The sequence below is a fragment of the Panthera pardus genome, unplaced genomic scaffold, assembly GCF_024362965.1.
Source record: "Panthera pardus isolate Hobbes unplaced genomic scaffold, ASM2436296v1 HiC_scaffold_13, whole genome shotgun sequence".
NCBI classification, from domain to species: Eukaryota; Metazoa; Chordata; class Mammalia; order Carnivora; family Felidae; genus Panthera; species Panthera pardus.
Genome location: NW_026526688.1, coordinates 80,457,569 through 80,480,902, shown reverse-complemented (window position 1 = coordinate 80,480,902; position 23,334 = coordinate 80,457,569). Strand labels below are relative to the sequence as shown.

Genomic DNA, 23,334 nt, shown 5'->3' with positions numbered 1-23,334 from the left:
ATGGGGGAATTGTATTTGAAGGAGGAAATTTGAAATTCAGGCTCAAACTCTGCAGTCTTTTTTATTTAAAAATTTGGCTACAATTAAGTATTGATTTTGTCTTCTGCATGTTTCATCTTTGGAATTATTTTATCAGTTGCAGAAGCCATTGAAATCTCTAAGCTCTTTCTTAAAATTTATTAGAAGCATACTTTGATAATCTATCATGATTTAAATGAGACTAGTGGAAAAGATGCTTATCTTTCTTAAGTTTTTTGATAGTAAGTAGCATAGAGAATATAAAAAATGTATTTTAATGTTTCATTCCCCTTTGTCTTATCAAACTTGTTTTCTGTGACTAGAAATGTAAGTCAAACACAAAGGATTTTAAGAATCTCTACCTTAGAAAAAAAAAATCAGAAGCGGACTCACAACCTATAAACACACAATTTATACATTGTCATACGGAGAAATGTCTATCCTGGTTCTCCACCTGGAGCTCCCACTGCTGCTATCCAGGGGCCGTCATGAAGCATCCTGAAGCTTGCAGAGTTAGGGCAGGCTACATTAAGCTGTGCCAACAAACAACTCTGAGAATCTCAGTGGTTCACCACAATAAAGGATTATTCTGTGTTCACACAAACTCTGCTGCAGATCCAAATGGCATTCCGGGACAAATGTTCCACGTGTAGAGATTTACTGCATCCATCTTGTTGCCCTATACTTTTTACTAAAGCCTCCACCATGATAACTGTAGCAGGCAAAGAAAGAGTCAGCTGTAGGATCTCAGGCAGGCTCTCCTATCTTATACCCAGAGGTAACTTTTGCCCTTTGGCCAGGACTAGTCACCGAGCCCTGCCTAGCTGCCAGGAGCTGAAAAATGCAGTTTTCCCCATGCCCCAAAGTGTAAAGAACCAGATACTGGTAAGCACATAGAATTTCTACCCCGTTGAGCAATGGTTACTGAACCCTCTGAAAATTATACACAGTAATTGTATATTTCTCTGAAGACAGGAGAGAGACCTTAGCTTTCATCAGATTTATCTTTAAGGGGACAGTGATTTGTCATCGAACAACTCTAATAAGTTTTTTTTTTAAATGTACAATTTGGGGCACTTGGGTGGCTCAGTTGGTTGAACATCTGACTCTTGATTTTGGCTCAGGTCATGATCCCAGAGTTGTGAGATCAAGCCCTGAGTTGGGCTCCATGTTGAGCATGGAGTCTGCTTGAGATTCTCTCTCTCTCTCTCTCTCTCTCTCTGTCTGTCTCTATCTCTCTCTGTCTCTCTCTCCTGCCCCTATCCCCCCACTCATGTGTGTGCTCTCTCTCTAAAATAAAATTTAAAAAAAGCACATATTTATATTGAAGAAAGGAAAGTAATGAAATTCAGGAATAGCTTAGAGAAACTGATTTTAGGTCAAGTTCCCAGGCTGTAGAAGACTGGTCCACGTGTTGGCCTCATTATCCACAATTATTTTGCCCCACATGGCCTGAATGGGTTCATTTATATGGTATATTACAAATGTCCCAAATTCTGGCAATTGGTAATCTTCCAACATTTAAAAAATCCTAATTGTTCTGAATAGGCTAAACCACTTTCAGTCATTCATAACATGGTGTGAATCAGTTTAATCAGATTGGTTTCTTCCTAACAGTGTTCATAATTTTTCCCAAGGATCACTGTCTTGTGCTGCCTGTTGTCCAATTTCTGCAAACATTTGTCTTATATGTTTTGTCTTTTTAGCTGTTTAAGACAGGAGGGTAATCTTTTCCCTGTTGCTCCATCTTGGCCAGAAATAGAGTCCCACCTGTTTCTTTTCACTGTGAATATTTTTTATCAAGACTTTAATTAAAATTGTAATCTTTTGGGGGTGCCTGGGTGGCTCAGTCAGTTAAGCATCTGACTCTTGATTTCGGCTCAGATCCTAGATGGAGCCCCACATTGGGCTCTAGGCTGACAGCTAGAGCCTGCTTAAGATTCTCTCTCTCAAAATAAACAAACATTGAAAAATTATAATATTTTTAAATGTCAGACATGGCTTCTAGTAAATATAAATTAATATTGTAAAAAAGTACAAAGCATGGAAAGAATTCCTGAACTAGAATTCTAGAACACTAGATTATAAACCCATTTTGTCTTTCAGATTTTTGCATGACTGCCTTTCCCTGGACCTGAGGACATTTGAAAAGAAAAACTGTGGGCCAAGTAATTTCTTTGGTGCACACAGTTCAATAATTTCATGATTCTATAAACTCAAAAAAGTTCAAGAAGGTTTTAACCTGTTTTCAGAAGCTAGAAAGAGGCTAGAAAATGGTACCGGATTGAGGAAGGCAGAGACAGCCAACAGACTGAAGTGCATGAAGAAGGGGTAGTGATGAATAAAGAACCAGGCACATTCAGGAATCAGAGGCCCAGGGAACAGTGGGGACAGGTAGGGGTTGAGGAGATGCTGAGGAGAAGTATGACACAGGATTGAAAATAGGAGGATCAATTGAAAGTCTGCAGATGAAATAGTGCACTAGCTTTAGCAACTTCAACAATGCCAAACAGGGACAAGTAAAACTGCATATGACAGCAGAGAGCTAGAAACTCTATTATAAATTCTAGCAGAAAGATCAAATATTTATACCTGGCAATTTTACAGCTGTTTGATATATTAAAATAGTAATAATGATAATAACAATAATAAAATTCCCTTTCGTGTAAACCAACAGAAACAAGTATTTATCGGGGAAAAACAAAGAAAATGCTCATGAAAATCTAGATTGAGCTCTTAAAGACTACAAAATACCATATCTGTTTAGAATATGCTCCTACTGAGGGATTATTGCCTGTTCCAGAGGAATCTTATTAATGACTCGTTTTGAATCTCAGATAAAGATACCTGAATTGAAATCTTTTGCCCGAAGTCACAAAGCTAATTAGAGCTCAATATAGTATTAGAACCCAGGTAACTGGGCTTTTGAGCAACACCATCTCTCAATTACCCCAAATGCCAGTAGGGTGAGCTTTGATTCAGTCAGATTTTTCACCAGAACCTTCTTTTAATGTGTCATGTTTTTGAACACATTTTAGAGACAGAGGTTTGCTCTGTGACAATAAGATGCTATAAAACCTGCTTGCTGACTTTTGGGCTAATTCCATAACTTTCTCCTCATTGTTAGGGTTATTTAACTGAAGTAGCTGATCAAAGTATAATAGAACATGAGGCTCACTCATGAATGTGGCTTTTTCACATTCATTAAAAGGGCTGAGTTCATGAATAAAAAATACAAGCAAAGAACAGGGTAGGAAAATGTGGCTCGACATTAAACCAAGGATTCAACATTAAACCAACATAAACCAAGGGCTGAGAGACAAATTCGTGATCTTGATTGTTTTCTTTTAAGAATATTAAATGATTCATAAAACGAGAGTGATATTTTTGGCACTCAAGGAACCCTTTACATGTCATTTTGTAGAAAAGTGTCATTACTGACTAGCCAGTATATTCATCTATTTCTATACTCAGGATTTGCATCCTATTTCTCTGATATAATTTACATTTGACTTCAATAAGAATGTGCATTAAAACCATGTAACTGATATTATCAGTAAAGTGGCTAACCATGTTGGCATTTGAATGCCATAATTACATTTCTATGTTAACAATACTCTTAAATTGCACAAGAAAAGCTTTGCTTCTCTGTCACTGTTTCACACTTGGGTCTATAATCTCCAAAAGGCGAGATGAATTAGCTTTTCATTAAAAAATAAATTTCATGATTGTAGACATAATAGTTCTAGTAGGAAAAATAAACTATATTCTGGAGAAATCAGTAGAAATTCATAGGCCCTTAATCCTTCCAGAGCCAACCAATTTCTGTTGCTTCAGGCTTGAATAATTTTATTGAATTGCAATAAATTTGAATTCCTTCTAAATTCCTAAATTTGGGAAGAGAATCTATTCTTATTATTTTACTACTGAAAAGGAAAGGAAAGATATGAAATTATTCCAACCATATCTAAGAGTATTAGAATGGTAGGAAGGTTCCTATATTTGCAGTGTTCCCTCCGAAAGGTACAAAGATGAGATATGATTGCTGGTGAATCACTGTTCTATTTTATCTAGAGACCTGAGTGCTCTCACTGCTCTATTCCCTTAGGGGGTCATGTTCCTCTGCTTAAAAGAATATTGCCTGCTCTGTGAGCTAATGATTTGTTTGGAGGATGTAAGTCTCAGAGGTGAAGAAAACTGCACAGCTTTTATAATATATCTTTCAAATCTTTGATCTACTTTTTTCCTGAATACATGGGACCCCTCAATAGCAAGATTAAAGATGCCTCTTCAGAGAAGAAAGGCAAAATTTGAAAACCTAAAAGCTGCTCAGATTTTCAAATAATATTTCTATATTTCTTCATTTTGTCAACATCGTACTTGGTGTTGTCCTGCATTCATGTGATAACCACACGGTAACCAAAATGCAGCTTTGGATTGTAGTTGTTTTGTTGTTGTTGTCATGGAACTATGACTCCTGTTTTAAAAAGTGGTTCATGCAAATAGTTCATGGCTAGGACACACATACTCATTTTGAATTCTATTTAATTTGACAAATATTTACTTGGTACCTAGCAGATGTTAGACATTGCCCCTTCTTTTGTAGGAAACACCAAAAATCAGAATCTGTTTCCAAGACACTCCTACTTTCACTGGGCTGATAAGGCAATTACAGAAACAGCTGTGGTAGGATGCAGAATATGACAAATGAAAAGTGCTTGGAGAGAAATGAATGGCATTCAATGTGGGAACAGAGAGAAGAGACAAGAGTCCAGTAAGAGGGGGATCAGGGAAGATTTCAACATTTGAGAAGAACTTTGCAAGACCAGTGAGATTTCCTTGGATGGGGTTAGAGTTGGAAGTAAGGTAATAACAATGTATGTTGTGTGTATCTGGGGGGAAGAGGGGGAAGTAGGGGAAAGGAGGTGGTCAAACAACGTTGAGAAGCTTGTACTTAATTTATAGGCCGTAGGGATCCAATGAAGGTTTTGAAACAGAGCAAAGGTAGAATAATAAGGAGCTGTGGTTTAAGAAACATCTTTGAAGCAATGAGAAAGTATATTTTAGTGTATTTTGAACTAAAATATGTCTATGTAAACAAGCAAGTATGTTGATAATGTCTACAGGTCTTATTTCCAAATAGAACTATCACTAAAAATGTTAAACATGCCAGTAATAGAAGAATTAACTTCTCATTTATATTTGAATCTGAAAGATTATTCTTCTTCACTTTTATAACGACATAGCTCATCCATGCATAGATTTCTAATCTCAGTCAAATGAATCAGGAAGGGGGTATACTTTTATAGTGTTTCAGAGAATTTAATCTTCTCCATCATATGAATAGCTGAGTTTTTACTCTCTGAATAATATTTTGAAATGTGTTTTTTTTGTGTGTGTGCTTCCTAAGCCCTTTGGAACATCCTTACCAAAAATGAGGATAAAATTTAAAAAGAATAGAAAAATAAATAGCTTTATAGAGTAAAGAAAAACAAAAGAGATCTTTGAAAAGCCCCAAAAGGACTGCAGCAAAAAGACACATGGCTCTGATCAGAGAACCTAGTTTTGAGGAGTATTTTTTTCCTGATTATTATTCTAATGGTTATCCAAGTAAATCTGAAGAAGTGAGTAGCCCAACCTATTCTCTACCAAACCTTTTATCAGAAGAAGTAATCTAATAGATAGATGGATCATATTTCCTCTGCTTTATCTCCTGGGCGGACAACATGAGGAGTAAAGGGAAGATAACTCAAAACTACAGAACAAGCTCTCAAATATATGACAACACAACATACTGAAGTGAGCAAAATATTATTGAAAAGTGGTTAGTTAATAGTTAACTGTAAATATTTGTTGGACACTTGAGGACATTGAAATTCAACAAGCCATCTGTTTTTTAAGACTTCATCGTGTACATATATTTGGAATGAGACCTTTACTTATTTCATAACAAGAGGACAGACAGTGGTAAGTGGTATTCTACTAATATACAAGAAGCAATAAAATTCCTTTGTGCTCAATTTACTATTATTTACTATTTATTCTATGGAGAAAATAAATACCAAAGAGCTTATTGTTTCATCTAAATGACCTAAGGGAAAGAAAAGAGTTCCAAGCAGGAGAGGCTTCTTTACATAACAGAATTTTGTCTACGATTCTATTTGAGTTATCCCCAAACATCCCCAAAATATTTTGCTTGAAAAAGTTTTATTTACTAACAATTATGCAGCCTAAAGGTCTGTCATAGGCAGTACTGTTAAAAATTTTTAAAAATTCTATTCTGAAGTTCTTAACTGAGGACTCGAGCTAAGTCAGGCTGACACATAAAAGTGACCTTCACATCCCCTTTAGTTATTTGTTTTTAATTGACTATTTTGACAAATTGTTACAAGAAAAAGTCTATAAGAAAAGACGTGGAGTTGAAAGAAATTAATACTAAATTTTTCTAAATTAATATTCTAACTTGAATTGATCAAATACAGGAAAATTTACTACCATTGGTAAAGTAAGAGTATAGCACCAATTGCATTAATACTGCTTAGTATCTGTGAACTAGCATCCGTGACTTTTCTTATCAATAAGGTACAACACTGACCACGTTTTAAAAAACACAAACTTATATCACATTCCTTACAACTGATCAGTGCATATTGTTGAGTACTTGAGACAACTGAAAAAAAACAAACAAAAACCAAACGGCATGAAAATGGTGATTTGTCGCGTTTAATCATTACCACTATTTCCTGTTTTCCTTATCATCAAAGGTACATACAGTACAGCATGAAGGCACATCCGATATTCATGTGGTAAAGAATAATTAAAGTTACCAATAAAATAAAAATCACCAATGCAGCCATCAAGAATGACACAAAAACTAACGTGTTTTCAAAAAGCAAAGTCTTACCGATAATCGGATGTGGTGCAATACTGCTTCTATTCTCCTTCCACGACAGCAGGTAGTCAAGGCTGGTGAGATCTTCAGACTCGATATAATTGTTTATGGTCAGCATTATCTGATGAGCTTTTGCTATCCCATAGTGAACTTTTGTCTCATCCACGTGACGCATGTTCCTTAGCTCTGCTGTTGTGTCAAAAGCTTGTTGAAAGTATTCAGAAGCTTTGTTGTAGTATCCCTAAAAATGTAAGAGAAATCATTTTTTCTTAATTTTTATTCCATCATTCCACATGTCTACTCACCTTGGCATGTACCACACTGGTGTATCCACATGTGGTATTCATCTTTTAGAAGAAAGAGAGGGCAAGTGGGGTCTCTATTAGAATAAGTTTCACTTATTTGTTTGTTTTTGTTTGGAATAAGGTTCTTTTAAAAAGTTGTGATTACTAACCATACAATATCTTGAAGCTAAGACAGTAAAAAGTTTTATCTACCAAGTTGAACTATATGCAACTTAAGTGTTTTTGGATTAAAAATGGTCAAATATTAGCATTTTCATATGGTTCAACCTAATACATTGTAGCAAAAAGAAGTCTGGGAAAGAGGGATCTGATTCACATTGATTTGGATGTTAAGTTTCTTACTTGTAGCATTGGATTTACTTAATGAGGTATTTTAAACCAGATTTTGTCTTCAGTCATAGCAAGAGATCATTTTCAGCCAATCTATTTAATCAGTGGCCAGTGAAAATAGGTGTATTTATCTGCTGATTTGGTTGTTGCTCTGGTTTTACCCATGTATTTATGTCATTCTTGACTGTGGACATAGGATGTATTCAAGATTTCTAAAAATTATGAACTTGATGGCACTAGCACAACTCAAGATCATTTAAATGTTTATCTCTTAAGTCATTTGCAACATTTCATTGCAAAATTCAAGGTGGTGTTTTGTTTTTTGGTTTCTTGTGTGGGTTTTGGTTGTACTCTCCTATCCTCCTAAAAGCTATTGTCTACAAATAAACAGTATTTATCAAGCTCTTTCAAAGTGTCAGGGCCAGGGCTAAATTCTTCATGTGTATTATGTCACTAACTTTCATAAGCCATTCTGTGAGGAAATATTATTCTTATTCTACAAGTAATTAAATTGAGCCTCAGTAAAGAGACTATCTTCTGCCAACCTCCAATCTAGTAAAAATCTTTGCAAAAAAGTTTTCCTCAGTGGAGGATATCATTTTTAGGATTGAGCTATACTTTTAAGACTCTAGGGAACAAAATTTCCCTTCTTCACCCTCTCCTCTCCTTTCCTCTCCTCTCCTCCCCCTTCAACGCTCTCCTCTCCTCTCCCTTTCCCTTTGGCCCTCCCCACTTTTCTCTTCTCCTTCCTCTCTTCTTTCTCATATACACACAAACATGTATGTATGCACTTTTAAGAAGCCCTTACAAGAGAGAATATCTTATTACAGGTTTTCAAATGATTTTATCACAACATTTTATGAAGGAACTGGTAATACAAACACCATAGAAAAAGCCTTATACCATACACTGGTAGCGGCATACTCAACTCCATGCATCTCTGCATGATCATGGCGTTCAGACAGCAAACTGAATACAGAAGTTGCTAGCAAGGTGAGGAGGGGGAGAAATAGGGCTTGTGTGACAGTTATGTTACCCACATAAGCAATACATATAACGTTGTGTTATAGACCCACAAGGACAAGTTAGTGAATTCTACTCAAATGGCTCATTCCAATTAAATTTGTTGCTTTAAACACAGCCCCTCTGTATTTTATCAATAGTGATTTTTGTTTGTTGAAGTGAACAATTCTTTCTTTTATTTCAAAGTGTATAACATAGAATTTATAGGAGAATAAGATTACTTAATTAGAAAAAATATAATTGTATCAAAGCTATTTATATGACAAGCAAATTATGATTGAGAAACAATACAAATATTGAAGATGAAAATAAAACTAGTTAAAATTTTGGAATGTTTTGCTAGACGTCAAAGATATAGGACAAAATAGGTGAACATATGTGGCTAGACCAAATATTTCTATTTTTAAAAACAGAGAAGTATAAGTACCTAAGTTCTAGTTTTATTTCTGAGCATTAGGCTATTTATCATTTTAGATGAAAGTCTTAGGAAAATTAGGGCCATAAGTAAATGGACTTATATTTAAATTTGCAGAATTACCTTATATATTTTTATATTAGAATGAACTTACTCATTCATCTGGCAACTATTACTTATCAAGCTCCGTGACAAGCAGTGGGGATTCAGCAGTTAACAGAATTTACTATGGCTAAAACCTACATTAGATCTTTTTTAACAAGTATTTCCCCCCTATAATAGGACCATTATAATTATTCATAATTATTTAATTATAATTACATATAGTTATTCTTCCCTCAAATTGAGCCTAGTATTCAATCTTTTGATACACACACAACTGCCATAAAACTGGTATCGACCTAAATTTCTCTAGTTTAAAATACTATTAAGGAAATACATTAATTCTTTTCAGATGCAAGCATTTTTATACATACCATTTTGGAATGAGATTTCACTAATGTGTACTGCATTTCTAGATTTTCAATTCTGAAAGAGTTGAATATCTAAATTTAATCTCTTCTTTAAAGGTTCTGTCCAATGTTCTATAGTTCACTTCTGTTATCAGTTAATCCCTATCCTATTATAAAATTCAGAAGATTCCAGTAATTAATCTTGACAATCTTAAATATGAATTGAAAATACATAAGTTAATTTATGCACTTCATGAATGCATCTTATTGGAAAAGAGAACTTTGTTTAATGTTATAAATATCATTGATAAGCATTTGGTGGACAATTTCAGGACAGGACCTTGATGACATCGTAGGCCTTAAAACAAATCTTGCATTATTGCAACATAATATAGAATTTTCATGCATTATTCTAATTCTTACCTGATCCTTCTTAGTGTGTCTAAAATGCCTCTCTATCCAATGAGCAAGCTCAAAAATAAAGGAGCATTTTCCCAGTACTAAGGAAAAATCAGTTTTTGCACATTTTCTCTACTATTTGAGTTTGGAACTATCATTGTTTTAACTACATGATTATTATCTGATCTTATTAGGGAATGAGCAATCTCATAAAGAGTCTATGAGTTATTTTCCCTAAAGCATTCTCATTTGACTACTTTATATTAGTTATACGTTCCCATCAAAACATCACAACAGGAGGGTGGGATTGGTGACCCATCTTCCATGATTATATAGTAAAAGGTAAATTAATTAGGATAAATGATCTTTTAAAGATGTGATGTTTTAAAGATTATATAATTACAACTATAATTAAAATAACACTATCATCACTAGAGAAAACAGTTAATTCTAATATTTTTCCAAATACAGTTTTGTATTATAATTGTGGTCTTATATCATTTCTTGGAATTGATTATAAAGAATACAATTAGAATACATTGCATGAATAATATGAAGCCAAAAGAGAGATGATGAAGGCAGTATGAGAAGGACTTAAAAGCAGACTGACAAGTACCAGCAATGTTAGATTTGCTTCTGAAGATTCACTACAACTTTTCAGAATTATTGTACACAAATGAAATAGAGGTTTGCAATTCCTAAAGTGAGACAATCCTATTCTTCCTTAAGAGGTATAATTAGTTACAAATTTATTGATTGATTCAATGAATTCACATCTTTTTGCTCACCAACTCTGTGCCAGGTTCTGTTTTAGGATCTGGAACAAAATAATAAACACGGCAGATATGGTTCTTATTCTCATTAAGTTTCTATTCTAGCCAAATTAAAGAACAATAAGAAACTATCATAAATAAGAAAACTATGAGATAAAGTCTATGTGGAATATTACAGTAATGTTAAAGAGTGACCTGGTGGCTGCTGTTTTTCCATATAATTTTCATTTTGGCATGCAGCTTTCAGGACTTCAATGAAAAGAAATGGGAGATTTCGGATATTTTGGTAAGTGGTAGAAAAAAATGTTTTCAACCAAACAGGTACTTTTATTGATTGAACTTTTTGACTTCTTTCTCAATTGCCTTGGAAAGCTCCATAGAATTTAGTGGATTAGATTTCATCATTTTATTTTATTAAAAAATTTTTTATGTTTATTTATTTTTGAGAGAGACAGAGAGACAGAGCATGAGCAGGGGAGAGGGTGGGTGTAGAGAGAAAGGGAGACACAGAATCTGAAGGAGGTTCTGGGCTCCAAGCTGTCAACACATAGCCCAGACACAGGGCTCAGACTCACAAACTGTGAGATCATGACTTGAGCCAAAGTTGTTTGCCTAACCAACTGAGTCACCCAGGCACCCCAAGATTTTTATCATTTTTAGATTAAGAAAATGTGTTTGAGGACTCAAATTAGAAAAACGGTAGCTGTGATTAAACAGTGTTCCATATGAATAACAATAACGCCATCTTAAATTACAAAATACAAGTACCTTTTCAAAGTACTTTCGTACAGTTTTGGGTATATAACAATGATTAAATATTTGTATATATTACTAAACGATCACCACAATAAGTTGAGTTAATATCACCTCACATGGTTACACATTTTTTTTTGTAATGGGAACATTTAAGATCTACTCTTAGCAAATTTCAAGTATATAATATAATGTTATTAACTGTAGGTACCATGCTGTACATTACATCCCCAAGATTTACTTATTTTATAACTGGAAGTTTGTACCTTCAAACGACCTTCACCCATGTGGCTATTTTTATTGGGTTGCCAAGGGAAGGCCTCTCTGAAGATATGACATTTGACTGAGATATGATGACAAGACATCAGCAATATGAAGTTCAGATTAGAGAGCATTCCATAGGGCATTCCAGCTAAAGCAGATGTCGTAAGGCAGGAACAAGCTCTGTATGTTTAAAGGACTTCACTAAGCCCATGTGGCTGTGGTGGAGTAGATGAGGAGAGTGGGAAGAAATAAAGTCAGAGGTGGGGTAGGGGAGCGTACATCTCACATAGAATATTTCAGATTGGGGTGAAGATTTATATTTATGTTCTAAGAAGAATGGGAAGTAATGGAGGCATTTTAAGCACAGAAATAACATAATTTAATTTACATTTAAAAGGACTACTTGGGCCTCTGTGTGGAGACTTGATGATACGAGGGAGAAGCAGGGAATGGGCTTGAACTTAATTGTCATGCAGGAGACAGAATAGAGTGTCATAAACTGACAGGATGACAGGAGAAGACACAGAGAACAAGGTGGATCTGAGATACGTTTTGGTGGCATAAAGGTCAGGGTTTGCTTCTGGATTAGATATAGATCAGAAAGGAGACAAGAATAAAAAAAATATCCAGATTTTTGGCTTGAGCAAGGGGGCTGATAGATAATGAAGCCATTTATTTAGACGTGGAAGACTGGGAGGAAGGAATCATGTTAAATTTGACATGTCTGTTAGACATCCAGGTGGAGATGTTAAGTAGCCAGTTAGAGCTACAAGTGTCCCAAAGAGAGATCAGGGATGGAGATACAAACTTGGGAGTCATCAGCACATGGATGCTATTTAAAGCCATGGACTTGGATGAGGTCAGATAAGGGGAGCTCACAGACTGAGAAGTCTGACTAGAAAATACCTGAATCATATTCTATCATAGTTGAATACTACGTTAATAGAGGAATAGAATTTAGAGGGGAAAATGATGAGTTCAGTTTTTAACAGTTTATATTTGAAGTGATCTAAGTAAAGATGTCAAGTAGACAGTAGGATATGAGTCTGAAGTTGCAGGGAGAGATCTGAGCTTGAGATATTAAGAACCTAAGTGCTTTTGTGTGCCCAGTATGTTCCAGGAACTCACCTAGGTACCATGTACATATTTTTACATTTCTAATCCTTAAATAGCTAGTCTTCAAGGCATCTTGTTCTTGACAATTAAAATATGAAAGAACTGAGGATCAAAGAATTCATGTGCCCAAGGTCACAGTTAATAAGTAGCTGAATTCAGATTCAGGGTCAGGTGGGCAAAAATCAGTGAGGTTCCTCTTCATCCTGCTAGTTTCCTTCATGGAAAAGTGTAGTAGATAGCATGTGATGCACAATAGCTTATGAAATTGCTCAGGTATATCATTGAAATAAAGGCATTTAATATAATTAGGAAATATCCATAAGCTGAAAACAGAGACATGAAATAATTCTTTGTCATTTCCCCCAGGAAATGTTATTTTCCTAGTCATTCCTCGTCATTTCTCTAGTTCCCTTTGTAGAACTAGAAGGAAATTCAGGATGTCATCAAGGCTATCCTCTTGTTTCAAAAAGATGAGAAGGAAAAATAACTATATTTAGTTCTAATAAACCCACTTTCTTATATGTTTTCAAATCATACTCTTGGTAATGATTTAACAATTCAGATTCAGCCTGAGAACTTATCAGTAGATTTTCTGACTTGAGGAAGTATCTGTGAAGAATCACAGTAATGCAAAATAATTAAGTACAACATTAACAATTTTAGTAACAAAGCAAGTTTTGCTCAGAAGTCTGTCATGCCATTAAACTGTTATAGTATTGTGTACTTAATATCATACTATTTTTCAGTGACCATTTATTACATTAAAATGTAAGTAATCATTAAGGTGCATGAACCAACTTGTATATTTGAAGGCATGCATACTTGAAGATAGCATGAATACCTGGAATCCTCCAAATTTTATATTAGAATTGGGATAAACTGGGGATAAACTGGTAAGAAAATTAACTTTTGGTAGTTGACACAGCCTTTGGACATTATTCATGTTTCTTGCCTTTAAGATATTAGTTAGACTCTTCTTTAAGAATTAAAAACCAGAGAATATGATGAGATACAAACTCTTGGCCAAAAAGCTTAAAAATGCAAATATAAAAATTACCTCTTAGAAAGGTTTATTGTTTCGTTTTCCTTATGCTTTCTGCAATTAGGAAAATATAGGCAGATGCTTAGTATTTGTGCCATACCAAAACACTGAGTTCTGAGTATTGTTTGGTAGAAGAGTAAAGCAATTTGCATTTTTTGCATTTCTTTTTTAAAGAACAACCCTGTTAAAAAGTAAGACTATGTATAATTAGGAATACCAATTCTGCTACTACAGCATGAGCTCCCACTAGGCTGTCAGCCTCGCAAGGGCATAAGCCTTGTCTGTTTTTCACCACAGTATCCTGAAAAGTAAACAAAAGCACGTACAAGATCCAGGAGAGAGGAGTCACCAGAGTAGCGTAGTGCCACAGAGATGGGGCAGCAGAATGGGGACACAGTGGAGAGAAAGACCTGGGGGAACACCTGGGGAGGCACAAAGAAACAGGGGAAACGAAGTGGGGGGGAGATCAGAGAGAGAGGACCACTGAGTTGAGAGCAAGACCAGAACGACAGGGGCAGGAGAGAAGGGCAAGGTGTGTAGGGGAGGAGGAAAGAAGGTAGAGGGTGAGAGTCAAGAGAAAAAGGCGGGTTTAAAGATAGTGAGTAATAGGAGAGAGAGGAAGCAAATGAACCAGGGCTAGCAAGAGAGAGGGGTGTACAAAGAAATCAGGTTCCCTGTTTGAAAGCGTGTTTCCCATAGCAGGGACTAAAGACAGTAGTTTCATTCATTCAAATTAATTTCAAACTCTATTTCCTTAAAAAAAAAAGCCTAAATAATTCTGAAATCATCAAAGTAAATTATATGGCAAATAAAAGACTGTAGCGGTGAAGAGTATAGGTTTGAATACCACTGCCACCTAGAAACACGGAGACCTGGGGTAGGTTATTTAAACCCTCTGAGCCTTGGGAAAAGGGGAATTGTATGATACCACATGAAGGTGTAGAGAGTAATAATGGCTTATATAGCTGGCACTGGCTTCCCCTGCCAGATGCTATTCTAATTGCTTTACATTTATTAACTCAGTACTCACTGCAACCTTACGAGGTGAGAAAATTGAGGCACCTAGAAGGTAAGTAACTTGTCCTAGGTCACAGATCTTATAAGTGAAAGAACTAGGCTTTTAACCAGTTTGGTCTCAGAATTAGTGCTTTTAATCACGACATAAACAACCTCTCAAAAAAATTAAGAAAAGGTGTATAAACATTAAGAATGAATGAAACTACCCTCAAAAATGATAGATCCTATTCATTATCAAAACAGCAATTATAACTAGAGAAAAAAGCCTCTTTTATACTGTTTCTTAAAGAAAAATCTAGTTAATAAAATACAAAGTCATGAGAACATAAATTAAAAGATCAATGCATTATGACCAATGCATTATACTAGTAATGACCTCTTGAATAGGATACTTTTAATTTTAGACTTTCTCTTGTTTCTCTTTTCTTTCACATAACCAATCTGATGCTAGAATTCCATATTTCCTTCAGAATTACTCTTGGGATTGTGCTTTCTTCTCCTGAAGGACCTAGGAGGGGCATCACAGCTGGATTAATAAAATGAGAATTTGGAGCAAGGAGATGAGTGTTAGTATCAGTAGATAAAAGCCAACCGTTATAATGATATTCTTTGAATTGAAATGTTTTAATTGCTCTTCAAATCCAAAACCACTTAGAATCTTCACTGGCTGTGAAGATATGAATCACTTTTAGCAGCTTGTGGTGACTGTGCCCAAGATGGCTCTCAGGTCCTAGAAGAAGAGGAAGGAACTGTCTTGTGCATTAACTAGGCCCTGTAGTCCTGAGGTCATTCTGCATAACATATTATGGGAAGGGGAGAGTCAAATGGGAATAGAATTTTAAAACTCTGCAAATTTCTACCTGTACGAAAGAAACAGGGGCGCCTGGGTAGCTCAATTGGTTAAGTGTCTAACTTTGGCTCAGGTCACGATCTCTGGTTGGTGAGTTCAAGCCTCACATTGGTATGTCTATTGTCAGCACAGAGTCCGCTTCATATCCTCTGTCCTTCCTCTCTCTCTGCTCCACTCCCCGCTCATGCACGCGCATGCTCTCTCTCTCTCAACTAATAATAATAATAATAATAATAATAAAGAAACACATACTCACTTTTTCATTATAGATGTCCCCAAGCATTGTACTTGCTCTCACGACATCTAGGCTTTGAAAATTATTTCTTGCAATTTCCACAACTTTTTTCAAGTATTTAATTGCTTCTGGCATCTTTCCTTGGCTAGAATAAATAAAATAGGAAACTATTGGAGAATCATCTCATTTAACATCACACTAAAGAGAAAATATTTTGTGTCTCTGCTTTAGAAAGTGCAAGATGATTCAGGATAAAAAAGTGTGAAGTACAAAATTAAAAAATACATGGCCTGTCTTTGTTGGAGTATACAGTGAGTTAAAACTTAAACCTTTAAACTTTCAAGTGTTGCTGGTGGGATTGTAAAATGGTGCACCTGCTTTGAAAAACAGGTTGGCAGGTCCTCAAAAATTTTATTATACAGTTACCCTATGATCCAGCAATTTCACTCCTATGTGTATACCCAAAAGAAATAAAATATATGTCCACACAAAAACTTGTACACAAATGTTCACAGCAGCATTATTTATAGTAGCCAAAAAGTGGAAACAACCTAAAGGTCTATCAATTGAATGGATAAGCAAAATGTGGTATATCCATACAATGGAATATTTTTCTGCCATAGGAAGGAATGAAGTAGTTTAGTGACACATGCCATAACATGGATCACCCTTGAAAACATTTTAATGAAAGAAGCCAGTCACAAAAAATACAGTGTATGATTCCATTTACATAAAATGCCCAGAACAGGAAAATCCAAAGAAACAGAAAGTAGGTTAGTGGTTACCAGAGGCTGGTGAAAAGGGGAATATAGATAGTGGCTGCTAATGGATATGGGGTTGCTTTTTGGACTGGCAACCATGATCTGAATTAAATTGTAGTGATAGTTGTACAACTCTGTGAATATATTAAAACCTACTGAATTGTAGACTTTAAAGGGTGAATATGGTATATGAATTATATCTCAATAAAGCTATCATTAAACAAAAAGATAAAACCTTTGAAAACATTGAGACTTTCCATACTACTTTGTAAATGAAGCCAGTCCTTTATGGGGAGGCAATACCTACTGGAGGCATTAGAACAAATATGATGAAAATGGAGTATTCAGAACAGACCCAGTTGGAAGGGCCTGGCTTCTGAAAGGCATGGTACAATCATGGGCAAACTGCAAGCATTTTTATAAGTAAGAAATGAGATTTCATTGTGATATACCACTGGGATTTTGGAGACTGTTACAGCAACTCAAATTACCAAAACTAACTAAAACAAGTTTGGGTTTTTTTTTTCTTTCATAAAGAATTGAAAAGATTTTAAAGATCATTTAAAATCATCATATTAAGGATTTCAATGAATTATATTAAGAAACCCTTATTATATGAATTCTGCTCTAATTTTACAAATCTAAGTCCCAAATGATCATCAGTTTTTCATGATCTGAATACCACTTCAAGGATATATAACAATCTTAGTTTTATATGAGTAAGAGCTAAACATAAAGGAGAGAGAAGAGTGGAAAGACTCTAAAAATCTCTCTAAAGGAGATAATTATTTGAAATTTGAAAGCCAATCTAAGGAGACAAGCTCTTTTAGGAGCCAGTGGTAGTGATATCCTATGTGAAGAATGCTTGGGGGCCCATTGAGAGAGGTACCTTCTCATAAGGGTGAATGAGATCTAAGAACTAAGATAAAAAATATTTGAGCAACCAAAGAGATAGTAATTTTTGAAAACATCTATATCCAAGATATAATATGCTGTGACTGATTTTGTAGAGGTGATTGAAGCCGAAGTCCAGCTCAAGGGACACTGAACTGCCAATTCAGGGACATGCCATTAAGAATTAAAATGCTATGGGGGCGCCTGGGTGGCGCAGTCGGTTAAGCGTCCGACTTCAGCCAGGTCACGATCTCGCGGTCCGTGAGTTCGAGCCCCGCGTCAGGCTCTGGGCTGATGGCTCGGAGCCTGGAGCCTGTTTCCGATTCTGTGTCTCCCTCTCTCTCTGCCCCTCCCCCGTTCATGCTCTGTCTCTCTCTGTCCCAAAAATAAATAAAAAACGTTGAAAAAAAAAAAAAAATTTAAAAAAGAATTAAAATGCTATGGACAAAAGCAGGAAGTGATTTCAAATAATGGCTCCAAATTAAGTATACTGAAGAAATTCAGTATCTGCTGAATCTCTGGATTTTTTTTTTTTTTTTTTGCCAATTCCTAACACAGAATAATGAATCTAAGATTATATGAAATTCTATTGTTAAATCATATCAGAACTATTGAAATTTTTTATTAATGTGACAACATCCAGAATTTAGAGACTTTATTTTATTTTAAAGTTTATTTATTTTTGAGAGAAAGAGAGTGCATGCATGAGCAGGGGAAAGGCACAGAGAAAGGGAGATAGGAGACAGAGAATCCCAAGCAGGCTCAGTGCTGTCAGTGCGGTGCCCCATGCGGGGCTCAAACTCATGAACTGCGAGATCATGACCTGAGCCAAAATCAAGAGTCAGGTGCTTAACTGACTGAGCCACCCAGGTACCCCCAGAATTTAGAGATTTTAAAATAACAGAAAACCTATAATTGTGTTCCTCAATTAAGTATAATAAAAGAAAAACTCTTACTTCTGAATGTTTCTGAAACCCTAGAATCTCCTTTTGCAGCTCCCAGTGAACATCTATGCCATGACTCAATAATTCATAAGACGAAATTCTGAAATGTAGAGGTTGTTTTGCTCCTTGTATGGGCATTTCTCAGTTTAGACTTCAAGAATTTACTCATAGCAGCTCTGGATAGTATGATAATGAATGTGGCATATACAGAAATTTTGCCACAAACTTTTAAATTATTGCCGTTAAAGAAAAATTTAGCAATATTTCATTGATTCTAAAACACACATTTTCCCATGCTCTAACATTTCTGAAATCAAGATGTCTTACAACAGGTAGGCATCTAATAATCACTGTCAGATCAGTACCAGTCAGGCCATAGTTGGTGCTGTAGAATGGACTAGGCTTATATTCCTGGACATGACCCAACAATTGCAATGCCTTGAGCCTTCTATGAACAACTATTTTAGATAATTTCAGACAGGAATCTGAGGACTGGTTGTTTTCTAAAACACCTTTCTGAAATCTTCTAAAAGTCAAGAAAGTGCTAACTTCAAAATGGGCAAAATGAATGTCCATGACTTGGAAAAAATTACTGGAGCTGATACTGGAACATTATTTTTAAAAAGGCTAGAGTACCAATGTTCTTGATGACACAAAAGATGATATGTTTGGGAAAAAAATAATGACAGTTCTGATTTAAAAGTGATTCAGAAAAATTGGACTTGGAACAGAAAGATGTTTGAGGAGTGTAATAAATTTGTTTTGTTTGTATTTTTCCATGAATGCTTAAGATTAATGATAAAAATGTCTGCATGTGAGACTAAAATAGCTCTTTTATTAAGTATAAAATAAAAATTCTAAGCATGAGTGGTATGTTACAGTTTAGTTAGAATATCTTTTTGGTAGTACATAAGGTGCATCTTCCGATAGAAACAATCTTATATTCAGTGAAATCTAAAAATAAAGCTACTCCAGTATAATGGACTAGGGTAGTTCATTGGCTAGTAAGTTCTTGCTTAAAATTTTCTAGGAAGTTTAGTTTCAAATCTACAATGTGTTTCAACACTTGTATACACTATGCAACGATCACCACCACAAGTCTAGTCACCATAAAAAAGTTACAAAAATGTTTTTTCTTTTGATGAGCACTTTTTTAAGAGTCACTCTTCCCTGGCAACCTTCAATATGCTCAGTACCATTGGTTATAGTCACCCTGATGCTCACCACATCCCCATGACTTATTCACTTCACAACTGGAAGTCTGTACCTCCTGACCCCATTCACCTATTACACCACCCCTGTTCCCCCTTCTCCCTGGCAACTACCAGTCTGCTTATTAGTTTCATTTTGTTTTGTTTTATTCATTCAGTTTGTTTTTCAGATTCTGCATTAGTGACAGTGTAAGTATTTATTTTTCTCTGCTGGACTTATTTCACTTAGCTTAATGCTCTTAAAATCTATCCATGTTGTCACAAACGGCAAGGTTTTGTTCTTTTTTACGGTGGAGTAGAATTCCACCGTATACACTGTGTGTATATACTATATCTTATAGTATACTATAAGTATATATATATATATATATACATATATACTTAAGTATATATAAATATGTAAGTATATATATATACTTATATGTATATAAGTATATATATATATATACTTTATACTAAGTATAAATATATATAAGTATATATATACTATAAGATATATACTATATCTTATTCCTTCATCCATTGATGGCCACTTAGGTTGTTTCCATGTCTCAGCAACTATAAATAATGCTACAGTGAGCACAGGGGTGCATATATCTTTTCAAGTTAGTGTTTTCATTTTCTTGAGATAAATATCTAGAAATAGAATAGATGGATCATACAGTAGTTCTACTTTCAATTTTTTTGAGGAACCTTCATACTGTTTTCCATAGTGGCTGCACCAATTTGTATTCCTACCAGCAGTGCACAAGGGTTCCCCTCTCCATGCCCTTGCCAACATTTGTTTCTTGTCTTTTTAATAATAGCCATTCTAACAGGTGTGAAGTGACACCTGATTGAGGTTCTGATTTGCATTTCTCTGATGATTAGTGATGCTGAGCATATTTTCATGGCCCTGTTGTCTATGTGTATGTCTTCTTTGGAAAAATGTCTATTCAGATCCTTTGCCCACTTCTTAACTAGATTGTTGTTTTTTTCTATTTTGAGTAATATGAGTTCTTTATATTTTGGACATTAACCTCTTTTCAGATATATGACTTGCAAATATTGTCTCTAATTCAGCAGATTGTCTTTACATTTTATTGATCATTTCCTTTGCTGTGCAGAAGAAACTTTTTAGTTTGATGTAGTCCCACTTATTTATCTTTGCTTTCATGCTTTTGTTTTTGGAGTCAGATCAAAACAACAACAACAACCCCACCAAGACATATGTCAAAGAGCTTACTACTTACCTCCTCAGAGTTTAATGATTTCAGGTCTTATATTGTCTTTAATTCATTTGGAGTTAATTTTTTGTGAATGGTAACTAGGTTCCGTCTTTTGCACATGGTTGTCCAGTTCTCCCACACCATTTATTAAAGAAACTGTCCTTTCCCCATTGTATATTCTTGACCTTTTGGTGTAAACTAATTGGTCATATATATATATGGGTTTATTTCTGGACTCTATTTGGTTCTGTTGATCTATGTGTCTGTTTTTATGCCAATACCATACTGTTTTGATTATTATAGATTTATAATATAGTTTGAAATAAGGGAGCATAACTTTCTCATGATTGTTTTGACTATTCAGGGTCTTTTGTGGTTCAATATACATTTTAGGATTGTTCTATTCTATGGAAAATGCCATTAGGATTTTGACAGGGATTACACTACATCTGTAGATTGCTTTGGATAGTATGGACATTTTAACAATATTAATTTTTCCAATCCATGAACACAGAATATCTTTCCATTTATTTGTGTTTACTTCAGTTTATCAGTGTCTTATAGTTTTCAGTGTATGGGTCTTTCACCTCCTTGGTTAAATTTATTCTTAGGTATTTTATTCTTTTTGATGTCAGTGTAGATGGGATTATTTTCTTAATTACTCTTTCTGATAGACTGTTGTTCATGTATAGAAATGCAACAAATTTTTGTGTGTTGATTTTGTACCAAGAAAATTTACTGAATTCATTTATTCTAACAGTTTTTTGGTGCAGTCTTGAGGGTTTTCTATATATATAAAGTTATGTCGTCTGCAAATAGTGAGAGTTTTACCTCTTTTTCCAATTTGGAGAACTTTCTTTCTTTTTCTTGCCCAATTTCTAGGACTTCTAACACTATGTTGAATAAAAGTGGTGAGAATGGGCATCCTTGTCTTTTTCCCCATTTTAGAGGAAAAGCTTCCAGATTTTCACCATTGAGTATAATATTAGCTGTGGGCTTCACATATAGTCTTTACTATGTTGAGGTTCATTCCCTCTATACTCACTTCCTTGGGAGTGTTATCTAAATGGATGTTGAATTTTGTCAGATGTTTTTTTCTGCCACTATTGAGATGATCATATGATTTTATCATTCATTTTGTTAATGTGGTGTATCACATTCACTTTTTTGATTTCTCGTTTAATTTCTCCTTTCATTGGGCCACTGGTTGTTCAGTAGCATGTTGTTTTATTGCTACACATTTGTGATTTTTCTGTTTTTTTTTTCCCTGTAATTGATTTCTGGTTTCATACCATTGTGGTCAGAAAAGATGCTTTATTTGATTTCAATCCTCTTAAATTTATTGAGGCTTGTTTTGTACTCTAACACATGATCTGTTGTGAAGAATATTCCCTGTGCACTTGAGAAGAATGTGTATTCTGCTGCTTTTTATGGAATGTTCTGTATATATCTATTATGTCCAACTGGTCTAAAGTGTCATTTAAGGCTGATGTTTCCTTATTGATTTTCTGTCCGAATGATCTATCTATTGATGTAAGTGAGGCAATAAAGTCCCCTACTTTTGTTGTAGTGCTGTCAATTTCTCCCTTTTGGTCTGTTAATATTTGCTTTATATATTTAGGTGCATAAATATTTACAAATGTTATATCCTCTTGTTGGATTGACCCCTTTATCATTATATAATTCATTCTTTGTCTTTTATTACAGTCTCTTTTAAGCCTATTTTGTAAGCATAACTACCCCAGCTTTCTTTTGCTTTCCATTTGTATGAAACATCTTTTTTATCCCTTCACTTTCAGTCTGTGTGTATCCTTACATCTAAAGTTAGTCTCTTGTAGACAGCATGTAGGTGGGTCTTGTTTTGTTTTGTTTTGTTTTTATCTGTTTTGTCACACTTTGTGTTTTGGTTGTATAAATTAGCCCATTTATATCTAAAGTAATTATTCATAGGTGTGTGTTTATTGCCATTTTGTTAACTATTTTCTGGCTGCTTTGTAATTCCTCTGTGTTCCTGTCTTTTTCTCTTGATCTCTTCCCTTATGGTTTGATGACTTTCTTTAGTGTTATTCTTAGATTCCTTTCTTATTATCTTTTGTGTATTTACTATTGGTTTTTGCTTTGTGGTTACCATGAGGGGCACATATAATAGCCTGTGTATATAACAGCTTGTTTTAAGTTGATGGCAACTAAAACTAAAACTAAAACTAAAACTACACTTTTCCTCCCCCCCCATGTCTAATGTTTTTGATGTCACATTTTACATCTTTTCATTTTTGCATTCTTAAGAGATTATTGTAGTTATTTTAACTAGTATTGTCTTTTTTTAGAGATAGAGAATGAGAGAGACCACAGGGAAGGGGCAGAGAGAGATGGGGAGAAAGAATCCCAAGTAGGCTCCATGGTGAGCATGGGGCTCGATCCCATGACTGTGA

The 23,334-nt window shown here is 34.9% G+C and overlaps 1 protein-coding gene across 7 annotated transcripts in view; it reads right to left on the bottom strand.

Moving 5' to 3' along the window:
* Positions 1–23,334, bottom strand: part of TTC29 (tetratricopeptide repeat domain 29) — a 674,033-nt gene that overhangs the window by 75,332 nt on the left and 575,367 nt on the right. For all 7 annotated transcript variants that reach the window (XM_053901209.1, XM_053901212.1, XM_053901211.1 and 4 more), the window contains 2 exons: positions 15,906–16,029; positions 6,923–7,151 (listed from right to left, as the gene is read on the bottom strand). In XM_053901209.1, coding sequence (XP_053757184.1) covers positions 6,923–7,151; positions 15,906–16,029 — 353 coding nt within the window. The remainder of the gene's footprint in view (positions 1–6,922; positions 7,152–15,905; positions 16,030–23,334) is intronic.